We start from the raw sequence: 24,203 nt of genomic DNA, 5'->3' as shown, positions 1-24,203 counted from the left end.
AAAGAAACTTCTGTACTTGGTGATAAAGACCATTTAGAACTAATTTTTTCTACAATGCCCAGAATATACCCACATGAAACTCACAAAATCAAATCAACTTTCCTCCTCAAATTTAAACAAGCCATTTCAAAAGCATTCTTCATACTTAAAAATGATGTTGAAATACTCTCCCTCCTCCACAGGTACTGCTGCAGACTGAATATGTTCCTCCCCAGATTCATATGTTGAAACCTAATCCCTGTTGTGATGGCATTTGGAAGTGGGGCTGTTAGGAGGTGATTAGGACATGAGGGCTCTGCCTTCATGAATGGGATTAGTGCCCTTATAAAAGCGACCTCAGAGAGCTCCCTTGTCCCTTATACCAGGTGAGGACGCAGTGACAGCATGGCCATCTATGAACCAGGAAGCGAGCCGTCTGCTGGCACATTTGATCTTGCACTTCTCAGCCTTCAGAAGTGTGAGAAAGAAATTTCTGTTGTTTATAAGCCATCCAGTCTATGGTATTTTTGTTTTAGCAACCCCAACAGACTAAGACTGGCACATAAAATAAATTTTACCTTCCTCTGCCAACCAGGAGAAAACATTCTTTTAGACCTTGTGATGGCTAAAAGAAAGCAATATTTTATTTTAGTCATACAATGACTTCTCCCTGGACCTGCTCAGAAGTTAATATCTTTGTGCATCTTTCTTATGGTGGGGAGGAAGAAAACCTTCAAACTCAGGAGTCCTGTGGCAGGTCTTCCACTATTTTATTTAAGGACCATAATTTCCAAAGCTGATCTCTAACCAAGCATTAGCAGAAGGACCTCCCTCTGGCCATCCCTAACCTGGCTTCCCAAGCTTTTGGGGGAACACTTCATCGAAGAACTCGGAATGTAGTCAGATTGCTGAGTTTTCTAAAACATATAAACCAAGGGTTTCTGAGTTTGACAAATGATTTCAGCTCTCTTTTGCACAGGTAGAATGCACAGTGAAGTGTTCAGAACCCCTGCGTAAAAATCTTTTCGGAACACAAAAACTCCAAACAAAAAAAAAGGCAGCACCGCAACGGAAAATATCATTGTCATCTGTTTCTTGTTATTTTCTTATCTGTGTCTCATCCTTCATTTTGATAGGTGTGGTTTTATTTTTAGGCTCTCGTCTTTTTGACTTGAGGGCTCTCACTGTGGGTTTCCATACATTTTCACCATCGTTTTCCTCAGTATGCTTTTAGTGGAGGATTGTTTGGGTTATTAACCTGGCTGCTTGAGTTTAAGTGCTGCTGGCATACATAGTGCTGGGTCTGTGCTCAAAGCACGTGTGCGAGGAATGTGACATTTGCAAGCAGAGTTTCAGGATTCGGTTGTTGCACTCAGCATTTCCCATGGGGAACGTTTTTGAGTATCTTTGTTTTTCAAACCATTCTTGTGCAGGCAGCTCTGATTCATGACTCAGAACTGGAGTGAATTTCGCACCACCTCTTTTGGAAGAAACGTCTCTTTATTTGGGAGCAGGTTGGAGGAGGGATCCATTTTGCTGCTGATTTAAAAACCAAGATTGGAGAAGAGACACAGAATGCTAATCAGGATATTTTCTAATTCCTATCACGATATTTACACATTGCCGAATTATTAATTTCCTTTCCAATGTATGTCCTTTCTTCCTGAAGTTACCAGTACTATTTCCTAAAACTTATTTTATTTTGCATATTGCCAGATCTTTCTATTTGCCTTTTTTCTTTGCCTTTGTGAAAGGATAAGTACATAGTAGTGATGTTTTATCAATCTAAGTTTCTTGAATATCTGTCTTTCTCCTTGTATATGTTTATAGGATATGGGGAGCCAGATGAGTTGTGGCACCTTGTTTCCAGGGGCCTTTGTTTTCATGTTCTGCACGTGAAATGGGTGTGTAGAGCAGAGGAGGACTCTGAAAGCAAAGTGAGCTTTGGGGAAATCTTGTGTTTGAATTATGTTTTCTTTGCTCTGTAAAGCCCACATGACTTCTAAATATTACAAATCTTCATTGGAGATGGTAATTAGGAGAAAATATTTTTCCTGTCTATTTATCAGATAATTTTGATGCTAAACCAGGCTGTACTTTAGGGCAGCAACTTCCTGGTGAGCAAACATGTCCTATGGAGACTAACATCAACCTGGTGGAAGGGACAAGCTAAGCCTCTAGCTTGGAAGAAATGTATGGTGGTTTAAAGAAATTCATGCCAACAGACTCTTTACCCTTTGTGGAGCTCCTACAAGGCAAACGAAAAAGGAACATACTGAAATTGCCTGGCATTTTCCGAAAGTCATTGGTTAAATGACAGCAAAGTCTATTCCTATGGGGAAAGCCTGTCCTGCTCCTGGCAGAGGACAACGATGGCAGTCTTTGGCAGACTCAGTCACCATTCAGGGAAGCTCCTTCTTCCAACATCATCTTTTACTCCTTTATTTTCCTTTCATATCCCACACCTATCTCATTAATAAATTGTGTGGGCTCTACCTCAGGTATATCCTGAAGCATCTCCGTTCCACCACCTCCATTATGTCTTTCCTGGATGACTGCAGAGATGTCTTCTCTGGTTCAGGTTTTCCCCTTGCCTCTCCATGGATGGTTCACAGAGGAGCTAGCTGGAGGGGAGATCTGATCATTTCATTTCCTACTTTAAGCCTGGTAATGGCTTCCCATTTCACTCAAAGTAAGATTTAACTCTAATAAAATTCAGTCTCCTTATTAAGGCCGCAAGTCCCTTCCCATCCCCCAACTCTCCAGCACCCCTCTCTCTCCCTCTCTTTTCTTTGCATTCCACTACATTAACCTCTTGTTCCCAAGATTCCGAGGATTCCAGCTTCAATTCTACTCTGAGTCCTTTGTACTTACTGTTCTCCCTGCTGGAAGTTCTTGCCCCAGACTTTTGCATGGCTGACTTTTTGTCATTCAGGTCTCAAGTCCTCAGTCCTGCCTCAACCATACTCCACAGGAGTCATCACTGAGTTTACTGCCTTCATAGTCAATAGCTGACAGAATCTTGGATATTTTTTCTCCCTGGATGCTTAGGACTTATGATAATGTCTGCACATTGTAGATTCCCAATACAGTAAATGCTGTTGAGTGAATGAAGAAAGCAGGAAAGAGTACACACTCAGTAGTACATATGGAAGATGGTAAACTGGAGAGAAAAGATCTTACTGCCTAGACATGGTGCATTTTGTCTTCAATCCTCATTAATTTATTCATTTAAGAAATATTTAAGGGGCCAGCTCAGTGGCGCAGAGGTTAAGTTCACACGCTCCACTCCGGCAGCCTGGTTTGGATCCCAGGTGCGGACTTACACACCACTTGTCAAGCCATGCTGTGGCAGGCGTCCCATGTATGAAGCAGAGGAAGACGGGCATGGATGTTAGCTCAGGGCCAGTCTTCCTCAGCAAAAAAGAGGAGGATTTGCAGCAGATTTAGCTCAGGGCTAGTCTTCCTCAAAAAAAACAAAAAAGAAATATTTAATTGCTTACTAGGTGTTAGGCACTGTTGTAGGTCATGCAGGTAGAACATAAACCAAACAAGGCCTATATCCTCATGGATGTGACATTTTAGAGTGAGGACACAGATAACAAATATACAGGATGTCAGATGGTTCTAGTGCAGTGAAGAACTCTAAAGGAGAATAAGAAAATAGGAAGTGTCAGGGCAGGCATGAAGATTTGCTTTTTTAAAATAAAGGGTCATTAGGAAAGGCTTCTCACAAGGTAACATTTGAACAAAACAAGACATGTGGCTAATCTGTGGGAAGTGAGTTTCAGGCAGGGCACATCCACAGACCTGAAAGAGAAGTAAGCCCAGTATCTTCCAAGGACAGCACGAAGGTCAGCAATAGCAGGAGCAAGGGGAAGACTAATACAACCTAAAGAGTTGGGGGTGGGGCCCATCGCAAAGGGCTTTATGAGAGGTTTTTACTCTGAGTGACACAGGAAGCTGCAAGAAGATTTTGAGCAGAGTAGACAGTGATCAGACTTACATTTTTAATGGATCACTTTGGCTACTGGGAGGTGAACAGATAGGAGGGAGGACAAAGGTGGAAGCAGGGAGGCAGCTGGGAGGCTATTGCAATAACTTGAGTGAGAGGTGATGGTGGTTTTAGCCCAGGCATTGGCAGTGGAAGGAATGAGAAGTGGTAACATGCTCATATATAAGTAAGGCGGTGCCCACAGGCTTTGATGTGGAACGTGAGAGGAGAGGAATCCGGATGACTCCTTGAAGTTTGAACTGGGCAGTCTCACAGGCCCCATCTTGCACCATTCCATTTGCACCTGAGATGCAATAGAAATAAGCAGCAGGTTGTTGTTTCATATTTGAGACATAGACATTGCAAAGACTCATGAAAAGTGGAATAAGCACCAGGATTTATAAACAAGTTTACTCGTCTGGACTGCCGGGTGCAGCCTGAGGAGCATGAGAAATCACACCCAGTTGCATTCTCTCCAATAATTACTTTGCTAATCACGTGGATACTTTGAGTTGTGTAAATGACTAAATTTCTCTTTTTGTGTTGGCTACAGAAAAGCTCAGTGCTATATTTAATAAGTCTTTGCTACATAATAAATTCCCCTAAAACTTAGTGTCTTAAACAACAAACTTTTAAGTAACTATTGGTTTGGTGGGTTAGCAATTTGTGCTGGACTCAGCTGAATGGTTTTTCTTGCCCGGTTTACTCATGTGACTACGGCCATCTAATGGCTCAATTGATACTGGCTATTGGCTGGGCCAAGTGTCTCCAGCAGCTTAGCCCAGGGTTCCTCACATGGAGGCAGGCTTCCAAGTGGGAGCAAGCAGAAGCTGTGAGGTAGCTTGAGGCCCAGGCCCAGAAATTGCACACTGTCACATCTACTGCCTTCTATTGGTCAAAGCAAGTCACAAGGCAGCCTATTAAGCTTCTATTGATGGAAGCAGTTACAAACAATTTGTGACTACTGTTAATATACTACATGCCAAATCTGTGGTTTGAAGAAAGTACACAGGAATTGGTTGTGCAAATTTTGTATTAGCCTCACTCCTGGCTCCTTTATATGTGCTTATGCTTGTTTGCATTTTATTTCACTTTTTTCTTCTATTTCTTGTTTATGTTATCTTGCTGTCTTTTATACACGTTACAAAACTATCTTTAATACTGTTATTTATTGTACCTTACTATAATTTACAATTGGCTTTTTTACTTCTGTATCTGGGATGCTTTATTTTAAAGAACCCTGTCCTTAGCTATGTGTGAATTTTTGTAGTACTTCACAGCTTCATATAAACTCAAAGTTAGTTGATGTGTGAGGAAGCTAATATCTTCCCTTCTGGGTCTGGCTAGACTCTCTCTACAGACTTCCTCCACCTTCATTCAATATAAAGAGGATATCTCAGCATGTAAGAGCGAGAAACCACAGGAATTGCCTCAGTGTACGCTATGGGAGCACTCTATTCCAGTTTCATCTCTGTGACTTGATCAACTTTGAAACCCATCCATTGTAAAGAGATGAGAACTCCAGAGCTGGAAGATTTAGGAAGAAACACGATCTTTGGTTTTGGTTTGCTTCTTCTCCCAAGTAGTTGGAGACTGAAACAGATCCAATAGTAAAAATGACCATTGATGTCCTTACCAACAGGAAAACGATCTATCATGATAAGGTTTCTTTGATCATGATATCTCTTTGATCAGGCTATCTCTTCTGATGTCTAATGAGCAAGCCAAATTCCAGGAGAGCTATGTGTTGTTGAAGATCAGCTGTCCAGTTACTCAGTTGGCTTCTTTGGGCGTGGGGGCTGCTGAAAAGAGCTCTTTCTTTAGATAACTAGAAGAAATGTATTTTTATTTTAAAAAATCTAGCATTAAAAAAATGGCAGGATTTGGGTCAGAGCACCCCTTCCATTGCCAAGGACTTGCCTAAAACGACTGTCACTTCTCACTTGAATTATTACAATAGCCTCTCAACTGCCTTCCTGATTTCCACCCTTTTCCCCCTAGAGTGTGTTCACCTCACAGTAGCCAAGTGATCTATTAATGGATCCCAGATAACCAGTCTTCTGATTTCTTTCCCCAATATAGATTAGTTTTGCTTATTCTAGAATTTCTACAAATGAAATCATTCTGTGAGTACTCTTTTATGTAAGTGTCTTTCCCTCAGCATAACATCTTGCGATTCATCCATGTTGTAGTGTTTATCAGTAGTTTGTTTATTTTTATGGCTGAGTCATATTCCTTTGTATGAATATGCTAGTTCTTTTAATCCATTCTCTTATTGATGGACATCTGGGATTTTCCAAATTTTGGGCTGTTATGAATAAAGTTGTAATGAAAATTCTTTTACAAGTCTTTTTGTAGACATATGTTTTCATTGTCTTGGGTAAACACCTAGGAGTGGAATCACTGGGTCATAGGGTAGGTGTATGTTTAGTTTTATAAGACAGTGTCAGATCTTTTCCCAAGAGGATGTAACATTTTACATTCCATTCAACAATTTATAGTCTCATTGTTCTCTGTCCTTGTCAACATTTGCTGTTGTCAGTGTTTTAAATTCTAGCCACTCAGGTGGGTGTGTAATTGTGTCATATTAGGGATTTAAATTTCATTTCACCTATAACTAATTACATTGAACACTTTTTCAAGTGCTTATTGGCCTTTTGTATATTTTCAACTGTGAAATGTGTGTTCAAATATTTTGCTCATTTAAAAATATTGTATTTTCTTTTTATTATTGAGTTTTGGCATTTCTTTATATATCTTAGGCACCAGCCCTGTGAGATACATGTTTTGTGAACATTTTCTGCCAGCCTATGGTATGGCTATTCGTTTTCCTAATGATGTCTTTTGATGAACAGAAGTTATAAATTTTGGCAAAGTCTAATTTATTAATTTTTGTCTTTTATAGTTTTGCTTTACTTTTTTAGATATTACATTTAGATCTATGATCCACTTGGAGTTAATTTTTGTGTATGATGTGAGATAGGGGCAAGGTTTATATTTTTAAGATGGATCTCCAGTTATTTAAGCACTATTTGCTGAAAATAATTTTTTAATAAAGATTCCTTATAAAAATTTTAAGTACTTAACTATTGCTTTTCTGTTGCTGCTGTAATGGATTATTACAAATTTTGTGGCTTAAACAACATAGACTTATTATCTAATAGTTCTATAGGTCAGAAGTCTGACACGGTATCATTAAATCAAGGTGTTGGCAGGGCTGTGATCTTTTCTAGAAGTTCTAGGGGAGAATGCATTTCTTTGCCTTTTCAAGACTGTAGAGGCCACTTACACTTCTTGGCTGATGGCCCTTTTGTGGATTGAATTGTGTTCCCCAAAAGATATGATGAAGTCTCTAAATCCTGGAACTTGTGAATATGACCCTACTTGGAAATAAAATCTGTGAAGATGTAATTTAAATGTTAGTTAGGATGAGGTCACACTGGAGGGGAGGGGACCCTTAATCCAATGTGACTGATGTCCTTGTATGAAGACACAGAGACAGATATACACGGGGAAAATGCCACGTGATACTGGCGGCAGAGGCTGCAGTGCTGCAGCTGCGAGCCAAGGAATGCCAAGGATTTCTGGCAAGCGACCGGAAGCTAGGAAGAAGCAAGGAAGGATCCTCCCCCAGAGATTTCAGAGGGAGTGTGGCCCCACCGACACCCTGATTTCAGACTTCTACACTCCAGAACTATGAGACGATACATTTATATTATTTTAAGCCACCCAGTTTGTGGTACTTTGTTACAGCAGCTCTGGGAAATGAATACAGCCCCCTTTGCCCATCTTCAAAGCAAACAATGATGGGTGGAGTCTCTTCCACAGTGCTTTCTCTGATCCTTCTTCTATCTCCACATCTCTCTCTGATCACAACTACGAAAGGTTCTCTCTCAGCCTGTTCATGCTACTATAGCAAAATGCCATAGACCAGGTAGCTTTTAAACAACAGAAATTCATTTCTCACAGTTCTAGAGGCTGGAAGTCTAAGATCACGGTGTCAGCAAATTCGGTGTCTGGTGAGAGCCACCTCCTGGTTCTGAGATGGTTGTCTTTGTGCTGTGTCCAAACATGGAGGAAGGGGTGAGGCAGCTCTCTGGGGACTGTTTTATGAGGGTGCTAATCCCATTCACGGGGGCTCCACTCTCCTGACCTAATCACCTCTCAAAGGCTCCACCAGCTAATACCATCACCTTAGGGGTTAGGATTTCAGCATATAAATTTTGAGAGGGACACAAACATTTAGTTTATAGCAGATTCTCTGCTGTTAAGGGCTCATGTGATTACTTTGGGCCCACTTGGACAATTCAGAATAGTTTCCCCATCCTCAAGTCCTTAGCTTTAATCACATCTGCATTGTCCCTTTTGTTGTGTAAAGTAGCATATTCATAGGTTCTGGGGATTAGGGTGTGAACATTGTGGGGGGGCTATTAATTTGTCTACCATAACATATTTTCCGAATCTTCCATAGTGAATTTTTTAAATAACTTTTATATTCAGAAATTAAAAATAAATGTTATTTTGGGGCTGGCCCGGTGGGGTAGTGGTTAAGTTCATGTGCTCCACTTCAGCCGCCCAGGGTTTTTGGGTTCAGATCCTGGGCACAGACCTACACACTGCTCATCAAGCCATGCGGTGGTAGCATCGAACACAGAAAATAGAGGAAGATTGGCACAGATGTTAGCTCAGCAACAATCTTCTTCAAGCCAAAAAAATAAAAAATAAAATAAATGTTATTTAAAAAAATATAAGATTCTCAGATTGGGTTCAAAAAAATGAGACAAGAAAACCTCTTCCCATGAAACATATATTAATAAGCTCCAACGATGAAATTATTGTTTCTTTGTTGATTTGTTAATGTATATGAACATTGTTTAATTAATTACTATGCTTTGGTTTACTTATTAATGCACATAAATGTTGCTTATGATAGTTACTATATTTGGCCAAGCATATAATGCAAGGTGTTGCTTAATGTGTTAATTTTATAAAATTTCCTTATTTTATGGGGTGTACACCTAATGATATCATTATGAATAAAGTAAAGGTTTAAAGAAGTTATATTATCCTGAAATGACTTCAATCAATGATAACTTTGGTTTTTATAAAGGTTGCCTAATAGATCTGTGTTTTTTTTTTGAGGAAATAAATTTAACACAGATTAAGTAATTATTCCTGCAATATGATATCATAATTGCTAGTTTCAGATCTTTTAAAGACATTTTCTAATGATCATTTAAAAAAGAAATACGGTGAGTGATTTCTTTGTGTAGATCTTGAATATACATCTATAGAATGAATGAAAATAACCAACTCTCCTAATACCATGCAAACGAGCACTTGTAGCTTGGGAAAAATTTGCAGCACATCCTCACTTGAAAAGTACTGTATCTCAAACAATTTAGGTGACACTGGGGATAGCATGCTTTGGAAATCTGTGTTAAATGATTTCAAAAGTGCTGAACATACACAGGTCAAAGATGCATGCAAGGAATTTAAATAAAATTGGTTTATAAAATGTGGGTGTAGAGAAATAAAATATATTAAGTCAATGTAGTATTTTAGATACGATGCACTTTTTAAATAGGTGTGTAACTAAATTGGTAAATAGAAAGTAAAAATTATTTTATATAATTCCTAAAATTTACAGATTCAATTTGGCCCCACGCTCACTCTTACTCTTTCTTTTTAATAGCCTCAGTGGGGAAAATGGGCACTTGTCTTACTCTTGGGTTGCCTCATACTCAGGCAGGGATGTTCCATTAGGAGGCCTGATTTGTTTGAGGGCTTGTCAGGATGGAGTCAGGACCAGGGGCTAGAAACACAGCTCCTCAACCTGGCTTCTCTGATTCCAGCATGATTTCAGTTTCCTCTTCTGAAGAGCGATCAGGCAATTAGATTCCTTGCAGGAGAAATGGATGCTATTAGGAGGACCCTGGAGGGACACTCACATGTCACTGGCTAGCCCTTCATCAACCCTTGAAAGAGACTTGAAAGAAATGAGGGAAATGGATGTTTGTAGGTTTATGGACAAGATATATGCTATAAAAAAGAATCGCTTTTATTATCAACAGCAAGAGGGAACTTATAGATATATAAACGTTCAGGGACATGGTTGATATCTACCGTTTTGTTTTTCCTGTAAAACAAATACTAGCACAAAGTTAGACACATAAAGTAGATAAAAACAAATTTAAAACAGACACCGGAAAGCATGTTTTTCTATTCTGAAAACCACTTGTGTGTAGCATGGCCAAGGAGACAAGGAGAAATAGTTAGTTGACATAACTGGCATTTGGAGAAGCTGGCTCTTTAAGATGTGAATTGGTTTTGTTAGGCCAAATGCATTTATTCTTTCAAAAATGTCTTGTGTAATTATTTTTCTACACAAAGCTTCACATGCATGTGCCCAATCAGCCCATGGAACAGCGTAGCAGAACATTGCAGGAAAAGCAAAGGATGACAGCATGGAAAGAAAGTGAATTAATGAAAGCGGCTGACATACAACTACAGCATTTATCTCTCTCCTACTTAGATGGGCTATTTCCACCCTTCTTAGGGCTGTTGGGCATAATCCTTAGGAACCGTGAATGGGTCTTCTTATTGCAGTTTACCTTGGTCCTTTATGAAATGCATAAAAACTAGCTCCTGGGAAGAGCCGACCCCACCTTTCTCCAGCATGTGCTTCAGAAACAGGCCTGGCTGTGGTTTACCTCTTCTGGACTGAGCCCAGTGCAGCCCTGCCCAGCTCCATCCTGCCCAAGCCAGAGAAACAGGGAGGAGCAAGAAACAATGAACGAAAGCGGCCAAGCTCTTGTGAACTGTGGACCCATTCTGGCTTAGTTATTCATGGTAACAGAGGGCACAGGTGACGGGACTGAAGAAAACTCAGGGTTCCTTCTTCTTGGTCTTTTTTTTTTGAGGAAGATTAGCCCTGAGCTAACTGCTGCCAATCCTCCTCTTTTTTGCTGAGGAAGACTGGCCCTGAGCTAACATCCATGCCCATCTTCCTCTACTTTATACGTGGGACGCCTACCACAGCATGGCATGCCAAGCAGTGCCATGTCTACACCCGGGATCTGAACTGGCAAACCCTGGGCTGCCGAGAAGCGGAACATGCGAACTTAATTGCTGCACCACTGGGCCGGCCCCAAACAGCTGCTTTAATGATGTTGAGAGGGCCGGCCCCAAACAGCTGCTTTAATGATGTTGAGAGGGCCGGCCCCAAACAGCTGCTTTAATGATGTTGAGAGGGCCGGCCCCAAACAGCTGCTTTAATGATGTTGAGAGGGCCGGCCCCAAACAGCTGCTTTAATGATGTTGAGAGGGCCGGCCCCAAACAGCTGCTTTAATGATGTTGAGAGGGCCGGCCCCAAACAGCTGCTTTAATGATGTTGAGAGGGCCGGCCCCAAACAGCTGCTTTAATGATGTTGAGAGGGCCGGCCCCAAACAGCTGCTTTAATGATGTTGAGAGGGCCAGCCCCAAAAAACTGCTTTAAAGATGTCAAGAGGGCTGGCCCGGTGGCGCAGCGGTTAAGTTCACACGTTCTGCTTCTCGGCGGCCTGGGGTTCGCCAGTTCGGATCCTGGGCGCGGACGTGGTACCACTTGGCACGCCATGCTGTGGAAGGCGTCCCACGTATAAAGTAGAGGAATATGGGCATGGATGTTAGCTCAGGGCCAGTCTTCCTCAGCAAAAAAGAGGAGGATTGGCAGCAGTTAGCTCAGGGCTAATCTTCCTCAAAAATTAAAAAAAATTTTTTCAATTTTAAAGCAGCTGTTGGTCTACTACATGCCCTAGATTTTAGGCCCTGAGCTTGCAGCTCTCCATACTTCTAATTCTCATAACAATCCTTGGAGTAGGGTAGATATTAGAGTTCTTAAGATGCAAGCAACAGCTTATTCTGACAAGAAAAGTAATTGATTGCAAGGATAGCTCAGAGAATTTTGGGAAAAGTGAAGAACCAGACTTAGAAAGAGGATAGAATGAATCAGCTCCTGGGATCTTGATGGCAGGAACCGACCCACAGTTTCATTGGGGTGCTTCTTGGATGAATGTAAGACCTGTTATCTGCACTTGAATTATTCTTCTCAAGACTCAAATTCTAGGGAGAAGGAATCCAACCGGCGCGTGGAGATCCTTGAAGTCCCCACATGACTGTACACGATAATGGCTGAATAGTCACCCAAAGCAAAATTGGTATGTTGTCACAGAAAGAACTGGGAAAGAACGCTGGAAATTTAGAAAAAGCAGATGTGCCACCAACTAAGACTCAGAAAACTTACGATAACTCGACTAATTTCACCCAGTGAATGATTGGCAGCCAGGGTACAAATTCTTTTTGCCTCAAAGGCTACCCTTTTCTCACTCTGCCATGCTACCTCTCAGATCTATATGTGGACAAGGATCATGTACACGATTTGATTTTTCCTTGCTTGCAACAAAGTGACTAAAATGAAGAAAGACATGAAGATTGGAGGGTCTGGTGAGTAGATATGTGGGGGAAAGGAGAAGATTTGATTTTGTTAGCAAAAAATTCTGATGATACATTTCTCAAACACCTTGCTATCTAGGCACCCTTGACACACCTCTCCTCCGGTTTTCCGACTACTGCTCTTTCCCTTTCTCTCCGGTGCCCCGATAGCTCCTCCTCTTCTGTTTCTACATGCGAGAGTTTCCCCGGGCTTGGTTCTGCGTCCTCTTTTTTTCAGCAACTCTCATCCATACACCAATGATCCCTTATTAGCTATTTGACTACAGGATAAAGTCTAAATGGCTCAGCATGGCCTTCAGGGGTCCTAACTCCTGAGCCCCGCCCTACCTAATAACCTTATCTTTTGTGCTTCAAGTACTGTCATTCAAGGCCCATTTGCCTGCTCTTCCCCTGTGTTCCAATATGTCATCTACATTATTGACTTCCAACATTTGTTCATGCTATTCTGTCTTCCAGGAAATCTTTCCTACTCTCTACCTTGTATCCAAATCTGCCTCATTTTACAAGGTCCAGCTCAATTCTCATCATCTCTAGGAGACCATCTCCAGTAGCTCTACATTTCAATGACCCCTCTCTTTTCCAAGAAAAAGTTTGGGCCATTTTTCTGAACCAAGTCTATGGCCCTTAACCACATACCATTTTCTAATCTTATGTGGATACCTTGTTTCTCTGAAATGACTGTAAGCTTTAGAAGGGAAAATCTTTTTATGACTGGGTAATAGATACTCAACAAATATTCATGTAGTCAATTTGTTTCAAAAATAAGAACTGTGTAATCCCTGTCTAAGAGAAGTTATTGGACCTCTTCTCCTACCCACACCACCACAGAAGCAGCAGCAGCTTCAGCCCAGGTTTGGATTAGGGCAGGTCCCCTCACATGACATATCCAAATTACAGTCAGCTTTCCCAAAGAGCCTTCAATCTGCTGTCACACTAGGTGAGATCCATGGGGCTCCCTAGAAAGGCACAGAAAAGCAGTATAAATCAAGAAAGTCCCCTGGAGAGAAGGGAAGATAACTCTAGAATGATCCCCAGAAATCTGCTCAGAACATTTCCAGTAAAATTATTACAATGAAACCACCCACTCCTTGGATGAGGTCCAGCTCCCTGGGGTGGTCTGTGGTGGTCCACTACTACCCAAGGTGGTAGACTCTGTGGAGAGTCTTAGACTCTTCTCTCCCCTTCATTTACTGATTGAACATTTTCTGGCCTCGGCTCTGTGAATTACCAGAATGACTAAGATGCAGGTTCATCCCAGGTTGAGTTCCCAGGTGCTGGTACATGGCCATGGGTCTTAGGACCCTGCTTCAGGCCCGATATTCACGAATGCACTGGTCTCAGGCTCTAAATCCACCCCTGCATGAATGGGCTCCCTCAGTCCAGGGCTGCTGAAGCCAGATAGAGCAGAGGAAGGAAGTAAACCCAGAAGCAGAAACTTAGGCAGCTTAAGCAGGCGAAGGGGCTGCTTTTTTGACACATTTTCAGGACTTAGCCATTCACACATAGCATCTAGTGCTATTTCGTTAATGGAACTCACACATGTAGCAGTAGTTGTCTGGGGAAGGCTGTTAATGTTAACTTTCCCTATGGTTTGCTCTAAAAATCATGTAAAGCATTTTCCTGTTTTCCTTTGGAAAATGTCTACACTACATCCTGACATTTAATCTGCAGCCCTAACGGGGATGACTAATGTGAGCTGTTGGTTCTTGGCTCTTTCAAAAGTAAGCCAACTTAATCTAGTAATATCTTTTTTAGGCTCACAGGAAAAGGGGGAAAAATGACAATTAAGCAACACAAGCAACTAGTGTGCTTTCCTTAAGCATTCTCAGTAAAACAAATGTGTATGTGTTTTTAAAGTTTTGAAGGTCTGGTTTAAATAAAATGTTTAACCCTTTGACAGCGAGGGCTGTAGCGTGCTTTTAGAGAAGCATATGATTTCAGTGAGGTCTGCTCTGCGGCAGCCAGGATCTTGGCATTGCAGCATGTGCACAAATCTCTCTCTGGTCTACAGGAGGTAGGGAGCAGTTACACAGAGGGTGGGGTAGACAAAACAAAAAGCAGTGCTTGAATCGTGCTTGGAAAACATTTTTGGATTTAATGTGAGCCAAAACCATGGGAACTGGCCTATATCCTCAGGGTTTAAAAGAGATCCAAATAGGCTTACCATGCAGTGGAAGTATGAATAGCACCAGGCTACAACCTGCCAACCAGGGTTCTGGTCTCACCTTGTTGGAAACTAGCAGCCCCGTTAGCTAGGTTACAACACTGGGCCTTAGTTTCCTCACTTGTACATAAGAGTAGGTTTCTAAAGGTCTTGCTAGCTCTGACATTCCACCACACTAAATCATCCTAAAAGGGATTATCAGATGTCTGTGTTCTCCCTCATGTTTGGTTTCCCAGGGCTCTGTAGATGTGAGGGCCCTGTGTGCGTTTGTGGACCGGACTCCAGCAAGTGAAGAGCAAGGTGGAGACTGTAAAGACTCATGACCACACCAGGACTTCCAGACCCCCTGGAGGTGCAGACCACTTAGGAGCTGTGTCCTAGATGTGGTCCTAGGATTCCGTTGGAGGGCGCTAGTTTCAGGGCCATGCTTAGGAAGGAGTTCTGTGTGAATATGGGGTGCATTCTCCTAGTGGTGGTGATAGTAACAGTGGGCGGAGGGGAGCGAGGAGAGCACCTGACAGTTACTGAGCGCTTGCTGTTCTGGGCCCTATGCTCACAGCACTGCCTCTACCATCTCACTCAACCGTCTCAGCCACGCTGAGCGGAAACATCGCCCCCGGAAGGAAACCAAGGCTCAGGGCGGTTGTGCAGCTTGTCGAGGAGATGGAATTTGAACACGGCTACCAAGTGATGTCAGCATCATGGCAGCGTCAGTCGCTCCTTTTCTCCTCTTTTATTTACAACGAATTAGACATTCATAAACAAACAGAAGTGCCTTGTACGTTACACTAGGACACCCGGGAGATTTCTACCCACCTGCACATCTGAAAGTGGGTAGATAGGATCTCGGAGGGGTTGCGGATGCAGGGGAGTCGGGGAGCCTGCCCCACCCGCTACTTGCCAGACTCAGGTGGGCCTGATCTGAAGGTCTCTTTCTTTTACCTGCAAGGTGCTACTGCGTCAGCGTTTGAAATGCTGAATTTAATAAGCTGTACATTGTATTTCAGGACTCGCCTGCTTTGTACGTCAGAGGGATTTTCAAGGAGAATTAGGGTCAGAAACATGTACTTATTAAGCAAGAAAACCACGGCTTTGTATTTATTTGAGACAGCAATCACGCTTTAAAAAAAAAAAAAGGAAACAGAAGCTAGATATTGAAGGCAGGCTGGCTGAGAGTGCAAACACAGCTGTCACACTCACTTCCTGTGGGGTGTTAATGATTCTCCATCTTACCCCTGTCTCTTTAGAAGTAAACATTCCTAAAGTTTCCCCTTTATTATTTTTTTAAATGTGCTATATTTCCATCTTTCCCAATGTATTTGTCTTTGTCCTTAAGGAGCTTCCAGTAATCCCCTCAAGGTCCCAAAGATGTGCAATTTAGACTTTTTCTAAAGTCTTTGGAGCATGAAAGAAAGTGACTGAATAAATTATGTATATTCTCTTGCAGACTATTATAAATTAGGAGTACAAATGAGCCACCAGCTGCAGGGAAAGGAGTGAATGGAATTGATTGTCTTTCAAAGAGAAGGGAGAGTTTCAGTTTATTCTTGAGGAACTGGAATATTTCTGAAATATTAAATTGAACTATATGAAATTGCCATTTTGTAGGTTAAACATGGCCAAAGATCAGCAATTCCTCACTGTTCAATTTAATATGTGAATTAACTGGTATCCTTGAAGCATAAAGGATGTCAACCTGAAAGTCTGCAGCTCTCATAGACCAAGGCTCTGTAATTTTGAGGTGTATTCCCCACCCTCCACCCCAAGTATTTATTCTGTGAACCAAGAAGGCAATGGATACAAAATAAAAATAATAAACAAATAAAACCTTAAGCGTTTAGAAGGGACAGATTGTATGAATGATCCCATTTGATATTCCTAGATAGTGAAAAAGGGCAGACATTTGAATTTAGAGTCAAATCCTTATATATTACCCTGAATTATTTCCAATGTTCATGCACAAATGTGACCAACTTTCATCTACCACAAGTAAACAGCAAAATAAAAAAGTACAAAACAGGGCTAAATTTTAAAAAGCTCCAAATCTAAATGCTAGTGGAAAGAGAATTCATGTCAGCTGAAGACCAAATTACTGCTTATTATTACAAATACATGCATCCACTGGATTTGGTTTACATTTCTTGGCTTACATGATACTTTACTCTTGTGCAAAGTTTTCTGTAACTTAGCCAAGGTAATTTCTGACAAGACAGTTAATGTGAATGACAAAATGGTACAGGATATATCATTAGCAGTTAATTACTAGAGAGATACAAATTAATCTTGGCTGTGTCGGTGCTCACAGTAAGAGAACTGCAACAAAGCTACCAGAGGTGCCTGAGTTCTTCCTGGAAGGAGCATCTCCAAGTAGTCATTTCCTTCTAGTACATTCTTCTGTGTAAAGCCTCTAATGAGCTTTTATCTTTTCTCTTCTGTGTGAAGCACCCTAATAGTGTGGCTTCTCAAACTTCCTCCAGGGCAGGTTAAAGCTAAACTAAGAGTGCTATTGCTCAACACTCAAAGAGTCAAATTTGGTTCCAGGTAATTTCATATTACAGTGCTCGTGCGGTACCAGTAATAGATGCCAGATGAAACTGAATATGCATGTTAAGTTTTAAAGGATGCCCCAAGGCAAATACTTTCCTTATTCCATGCAGCTAATTTCTGATTGGCAAGGAACAGCCTTAAGATTAGACATAATATTTCCTTGTTTTCTTACTCTTTGGATGAAAAATTTAAGCACACAAATTCTCAAACTTTATATCGAATTAACTCCTGAGACATTTCTGTGCTCATTTCAGCAGTGTACCAAGAGAATTCCTGTGAAACTACTTGTCCTATCTTATCTACTTCTCCAAGGAGGAAAGTGTGTAACATTTCAGGGGATAGGAAGCTTTGGATTATTTTTGGTGAAGATGCCGTTTGGTCTCGGGTATGGCTGCTATGTACTTCTGCGTAAAAACCAAAGTTCAGGGAAACCCTCCAGAAGGAAGGCTCTCTGAGAGAACCTTTCGTTTCCTCAGAGGCGCGTTAGGGTGCTTCAGTTAGGGTGGCACTCAAAGTGTATGTGAGGATGAAGTGAAGGCACGTTGAGCTCTCTAGGAAGACCGGGCCCAGGAGGCTTAGAATCTGTGAAGTGAACAATTACCGGCCTCGATTATGTCCTTGTTTTTGAATATGACTTTAAATTGTAATTGTCGGCTGAACACTCCTGCTTACTTTGTATCGCAGATTTGACAACATTCCCTTATTTTCCTGTAAATGTACGTGGCTCTCCTTCTGCTACTTTCATACAGCTCCCCATAAGCAAAGGCCGCAGTCCACACACAAACGCAACAGGGGCTGTACTCCCAGAAAACACTCAGCCAGGAAACTACCCCAAAAATAAGCTTTATTGCAAGAAAAGTGTCATATTTGATACATAGACCTACAAAAACAAACAAAACCAAAAACCATAAGTTTTTCCTCACAAACACTTGATTACAAATTTACACTGTTTCTTTTTTTAGTTATTAAAAAACAAAACAAAAAAACCCCAAACTGGATATAACTGGTTACTACTCTTTGGTCAGCACAGGTGTGAAGGAACAACCCGGAGCCTGCACGTGCTTTGGCCATTTCACATCTGAGGTTGGTCACTGGTCCAGGGACAGGTTCTTGGGTTGAGAAGAACACGGAGACGTACTCTTACTAGCACGTCCTGGTACAATATCTTTTTAAATGACTAAAGCAAACTAAACATCAATTCATTGTACAAACATCTTTCATACACAATAGGCTATGATAAAACGAGGCATATGGTGTATAACTACAGTATTAATGAAAATTCTAAAAAAAAAAAATGGGTTTAAAAAAAACAACAACATATATTCCTTGGCTGTACTGCATGATTTGTTTGCACATATGGCAATCCTGAAATAGCTTGAACATAATAAATGCACCATTAATCTAAGACAGCACCAAACACTACAGAACGCCAGGAGTTCCTTTTCAAAGGACCGGCAGTTCTTCAGCTGCCTACAGTACCACAAGTACGCAGCACACCCTGGGTAAGAATGAGGTGTTGTGGGTAGCACATGTGCTTCCTTGAGGTTATGAGAAGGAAATACAGTACGGTTTGGCCTGCAACGCTACTGGTCTCCCAAGCAGTCAAGGTATTTTGCTACAGTGGTTGTGCTTCATCTTCCGTTGCCTGGTGTGTCTGGTGATGTGAGATATGGTCACAATGAGCTGCTCTGGCTTTGATCTCCTTTAGAAAGGATCTAAGGACATTTTCATCTTTTAAATTATTGATTACACTGCCCATTCAGCTCTGTGAGGCATTCTTTAAAATAATCAGATGTGTACCAGTTGGACGACTGGCAGAAAACCAAAGGAAACATCTCTTGAATCTACTGAATTTTTAAAAAGCACCTCTAAAAGAAATAGCTCAAATTTATAAATCTAAAGAAAAACAAGTGAGTTTCCCTTTTTGTTTACATAGTTTGTTCATTTCTCCATATATTACTGCATTAAAAATAAATAAACATCTATATTTTTTTAATTAGCAACTATAGCAAAATACCCAAAGTGTTACAGACTGCTAACAGGAAAAAAAAAGCTCACATTATTTTTGTGCATTTAGTGCCATATGCTGATCTCTTGAACATTTAGGTTTTTTTTTTTTTAATATATTTTAAAGTGAAGTTATATAAAAAATACAGTAACCACGGTTGCCTTTGTACTCAAATCTTTGGCCACACCAGAGTCTAAGTTATCCCTCCCTGTGAGGGTCAACATTCTGAAGTCTGAGACAGGGAGGAAAGAAACAACAGTTGTCTTTTTTCCTCTTTAAAATTAGTCACTGATTTCTCAAAGGCTTCTAGAGGCCGGCTGTGCAGGGATTTGAGCCTGGAAGCAAGTCTGTGAGGGGTTAATAGAGTTGAATCTGCAGCCTCATTCTGAGAGCCTCGCCGAGCTCCCCTAGGAGGTAGTCATCCTCATTGCTGTCTTCCAGTTTCTTAAGCTCCTTCTTCTTGTAGAGAGGGATGCTGGTGATTTCCAGTGTGTATGTGCCGGGCATTAGCTTCCTCTTGGCCGTGTGCAAGTAGCTGAGCCCGTTCCTTTGGTGGATGCGGAAGACGCCATCATCATTCCCTTGGGAGATGACATAGCGGATGTGGTTGTTGAGGGGCTCGATGGCAGGCATGAGTTCCAGGATGTGCTCCTTAGAGCCAAGGCCAGAGAGGTTGAACTTCATTTTCATGGGGCTGTCCATGTCGACACTCTCCAGGCTGATCTGTTCAACCTGGAGAAAGAACAGGAAACGATGTGGGAAGAGCTTCTCCAGCACAAGCAGAGGACTCGCAAGGGACCTGCTGCTGGGGCTGGAGCCACAGGACAACTTGTCACTCCCCCTTTCTGCACTCTCCTTCGGAGCAGTGCTTGTGAAGGAGGCTACTGGAACTTCTTGCCAGCTGGGAGAAAAGGTCTGCTCCATGGAGCATGCCCTGAAAATCTTTACAACTTCTCACTCAGCCTCAGCCAGGTAAAGTTACAGGGCCGAGCCTACAGACAGCATTCACATGGCAAGTTTTTTGGATAAGTTTATGGAATATCATGCTTATTAATAATAAAAAAAAGACAATTTAGGAAATGATTGTAAAACTTTTCTTTTTTTTTTTGCTGGAGTCAATAAAAGAAGCGTGGCTGTTATCCAACAGCAGGGGTCCCCAGAGGAATCTTCACTCTGAAGCGCAGGTTTGATTTGTAAGGCGCACAGACCATGAGCGAAGCATGTTTAATGGAAGCCATCAGTGCAGAGGGAGGGACCCGCAGAGTCCTCCAGGCTCAGGTTTGAACCAGCTTTGGTAGAAGCCAGTGGGGCAGGGCCCAGATAAACCACGTCTCACTCGGCCAGCAGGATGGGAGCTTTAAGACTGCTATTTCAGTAAGACAGGCACAAAAAACCAATGCTTTGAGTGGGCGCCTGTTAAGTAAGAACTTGGCTACAGTGGCCCAGAAGTGCCCTTCAGTGTTCAGAAAGACTCACGTCCCAAGTTCTACAATGGGAAGGTTGCATAACCAGAATTTCTGGATTTGTAGTTTCGGGTACTTGGTGAATATATCTCAGTGGTTATATTTAAACATTTAGGCACCTTAGTCTACTTAAGGTCAATGTAACACTGGCCTATTCATCATTAGAAAATAGAACCACAGACTTTTTGGCTAGAGAAGTCTCCTCTTATAGATAAGGAAAGTTTCTGAGGCCCAGAAAACGGAAGCAAGTTGTCTAGTTCACACAGCCAGTTAGCCGATGACTAGGGTTTTTGGTGGAGGAGCTTCTCAGGAATATTAGCTGAAGAGGGTGGTATTACCCCTGATCCTTGGGGCAATCATGAGCATCTCCAGATACTACTCGGTGGCATTCATGGAACGTGTGCAATAGAGATGCTAGGCACCGTTCCTGGCACTTCACGGTATCAGCTCAGTTAAGGCCCTCGTCACCCTTCAAAGGTATTTTTATTCCCATTTTATAGGTGAAGAGATTGAGGCAGAGAGAAGTTAAGTAAACATGCCCCGTGTAACACGGGTAATAAGTGGGGAGGGCCAGGGAACACATTCAAAACCAGGAAGTCTATGGCTCAGCCCTTTAACCACTCTGCTCAATGCCATTCATGGCGAAGAAAGGCCAGAGGCGGGCAATTCAGATCTTCAGTTCCTTACAAAAGACAAATTATTTGCAGATAAAAATTTTATGGGAGGAACACCTATCTTATAAATGTCACAGAATACAAGACCTAGTTGACTTATCTACTGAAAATTAAAATCAGCCTAGTGTACACTATATATTTATGTAAACAGAACTGGATAAATTCAAAATAATTTTCTTTTTTGCATCATTTCAAAATAACTATTTCCCATATAAACATCTTATTGCCCTCTGGCACAAATCAAAAACTAATACATGGGATTTGAAACTGAATCTTAGAGTCTTTTTCCCCAGTCCTTGTGTTTTGAGCTGGTAATCAACTTATTTTAATTTGCTTGTCTCTGCCATCTTGTGTCCATTAATTTAGTCATTAAATTTCAAGACAGTTTCAGCTCCATTGAGGCTGAAACCTACAAAAATGTTTACTGCATGGCATACATGACTCCAGACGGATAAAATCTGGTGACCAAACAGACTGAGGTGTACTCACGGCAGTGGCTTCAGGTTCATGAACACTTCTCTTCTGTCTGCTGTCTTTATTAGAGTAGCCGTTGATTTTGCACTCATAGCATGCTTCCGGGGACAGAGCGTTCTCCTCATCGACCTCTGCATCTAGGGACAGGTACTGCCCTTTGTTAAATCCCATTCCTGAGACACAGTGGCTATTTGCAACAAAATGCAAAGTGTTGTTAGACTTTATCGTTAACTTGGACTATAGTTTTCCAGTGCTACAGTACAGCCTTGTCAGAAGTAAGAAAGCAAGTAAGCAAGCTCTAAGCTCATAAACATAAAAACCCAATATTCTCTGTAACTCTTTTCTTCAACACTTAATGCACGAGATTTTCCCTTATTTTGAACAGCAAAATTCTTCTGAGACTGAGCCCCAGGCTTTCCCAATTTTCAGTCCTAATTAGACTGAAGCGCTCATGTGTAGTTAAATCCAGAAGGTAAAAGCAAAGTGTGAATTTCCAAAGAGAATGCTGGAGAAGTTCTGCTGTGTCATAAGCCTGCAGCCTCTGCTGGCTGCTGGCAACAAAGCTCTCTGCTTTAAGAACTGAGATTTCTGAACTCCTATTTTGGTTAGTGAAAGAGTGAAGGAGGTGGCTCTGAATGACCCTTGTCTAGACCAAACCTTTTGTTTCAAGCATTATTACATACCAGCGCTGGACAGATTAGTCCACGCCCCTCAGTGCCTGCCTCACACACTGTTCCTTCTGAGGCAGGCCACCCTGCCCGACTGCAACATTCCCAGCTTCTGTGCTGTTGAGCACCCCTGCCTTGATGGAAAGATGCAGTGGCCAGCACCTCAGCAGCAGTGGAAAGGACTTCACTTGGGAAAGTGTGATTAGCTGGAGCCTTGTGGAAGTGGTGCCACACCAACTAGGCACGTCCTCTCTGTGCAATAGAAAGCCACAGGAGCAAAGAGAGGGACAAACTCCTTCCTCAGGAACCGCTGCGCTAGCACCTGCCACAACCTGTAGAAGACTGGGGCAAAGCCATTTTCACTTGTACCTCACAACCCAGGTGCCTATGGCAACACGTGAGCCACATTTTTAAACAGCTGCTTGTCTCTGGCCTTGAGGGATCTGACTGAATCAGTGCCACTGTGAGGGCAAGAGAATGACTCTTATGCTCAGCACAAAGGAGGCAATCTCACAGCACAGACATAACCCATGTGCCTTCTTGGTCCTTCTTCCTCCCAAACCGGAAGTGCCCTGACCAATGCTTTTGCCTCTTGGGCTTTTAAACATTGTAGGCTTCCCTGCAGTGCCAGGCACCAGGCAGGCTGAACCCAGGGAGGGAGGAATGCCACCCCGTTGGACCACACTTGCTTTCCTGTGTGCAGGGAGGTTGGCGGCCTTACCCCTGTCCCACTCTGTAGTAGCCAGGTGGGCAGCCGCAGAGGTAGCCCCCTTCCGTGTTGGAGCAGCCGTAATTGCAGGGGTTCTTGGAAGACGAGCACTCATTCACGTCGTGGCAGGCACTGGAGAACTGGTCGAAGGAGAAGCCTGAGGGGCAGGCACACTTGTAACTGCCCAGAGTGTTGTAGCAGGAAGCCGAGCCGCAGGCATTGGGATTGGAGCACTCATTCTCGTCTATTGACACAAAGTAAGAAACTCTTACATGGGGAAGGTGGCAGTGATGGGAAGAAGAGCCCGAGTCTCAACGTACTGATGATTTTACAGGGGAAATAACCCTAGAACTGCATTTTTAAAAGGTCTACTCTTATGGCTGATTCGCAAAGCATACGAAATTAAACAAACCAGCCAACCCACCCACCCAACAAATCCTCCTAAATTATGGCTTAAAAAAAAACCTCGCCCTACCCTTTTATATTCTGTTTGTGCGATGTTTCTGGATACATTGGCAGCCCCTTTGGGGCAGGTATTTGCAGTTTGCCTACTGAATAACTCTTCTATTCTCTTAACAGAAGATTACTTCAAAAGGCTACACTCTCAGACAGATTTATAGAAATAGAAAGCAGATTACTAGTTGCCAGGGGCGGTGGGGAGGGAGAAACGGAGAATGATTACTAATGGGTATGGAGTTTCTTTTTGAGGTGATGAAAATATTGTGGTGTTGATGGTTGCACGCTCTTGTGAGAATATACTAAGAACCACTGAGTACATACTTTAAAAAGGTGAATTTTACGGTACGTGACTTATATCTCAATTTAAAAAAGGCCTATATCTGTCCTTGTATCCATTCTCTCAGCAATTCCCAAAGCCTTCATTATATGTGGGGAGAAGACATATAGAAAATTTAAATACCCTAAATGAAAATAATTGAAATAAACATCATTTACCTGGATCTATTGAGCCAACAATCTAATACACTTTTAACTGCTTAAGGACCATTAGGTACAGACTGTTCCTCCTG

The 24,203-nt window shown here is 42.0% G+C and overlaps 1 protein-coding gene and 1 long non-coding RNA gene across 4 annotated transcripts in view; one reads left to right on the top strand and one right to left on the bottom strand.

The window, feature by feature from the left end:
• LOC123290122 (uncharacterized) overlaps positions 1-24,203 on the top strand; it is a 124,341-nt gene that overhangs the window by 39,613 nt on the left and 60,525 nt on the right. The gene's annotated exons all lie outside the window — the stretch shown is intronic.
• The window catches only part of FBN2 (fibrillin 2), a 235,461-nt gene continuing 229,262 nt past the window's right edge, over positions 18,005-24,203 (bottom strand). The window contains exons 63-65 of the mRNA XM_014859514.3: positions 23,188-23,419; positions 21,814-21,985; positions 18,005-19,919 (exon numbers count right to left, since the gene is read on the bottom strand). Coding sequence (XP_014715000.2) covers positions 19,545-19,919; positions 21,814-21,985; positions 23,188-23,419 — 779 coding nt within the window. The 3' untranslated portion in view covers positions 18,005-19,544. The remainder of the gene's footprint in view (positions 19,920-21,813; positions 21,986-23,187; positions 23,420-24,203) is intronic.

Source organism: Equus asinus, chromosome 9 (genome assembly GCF_041296235.1).
Source record: "Equus asinus isolate D_3611 breed Donkey chromosome 9, EquAss-T2T_v2, whole genome shotgun sequence".
In the NCBI taxonomy this organism is placed as follows: domain Eukaryota; kingdom Metazoa; phylum Chordata; class Mammalia; order Perissodactyla; family Equidae; genus Equus; species Equus asinus.
Note: the sequence above shows the minus strand (reverse complement) of the source record. Positions and strands in the feature narration are given on the sequence as shown.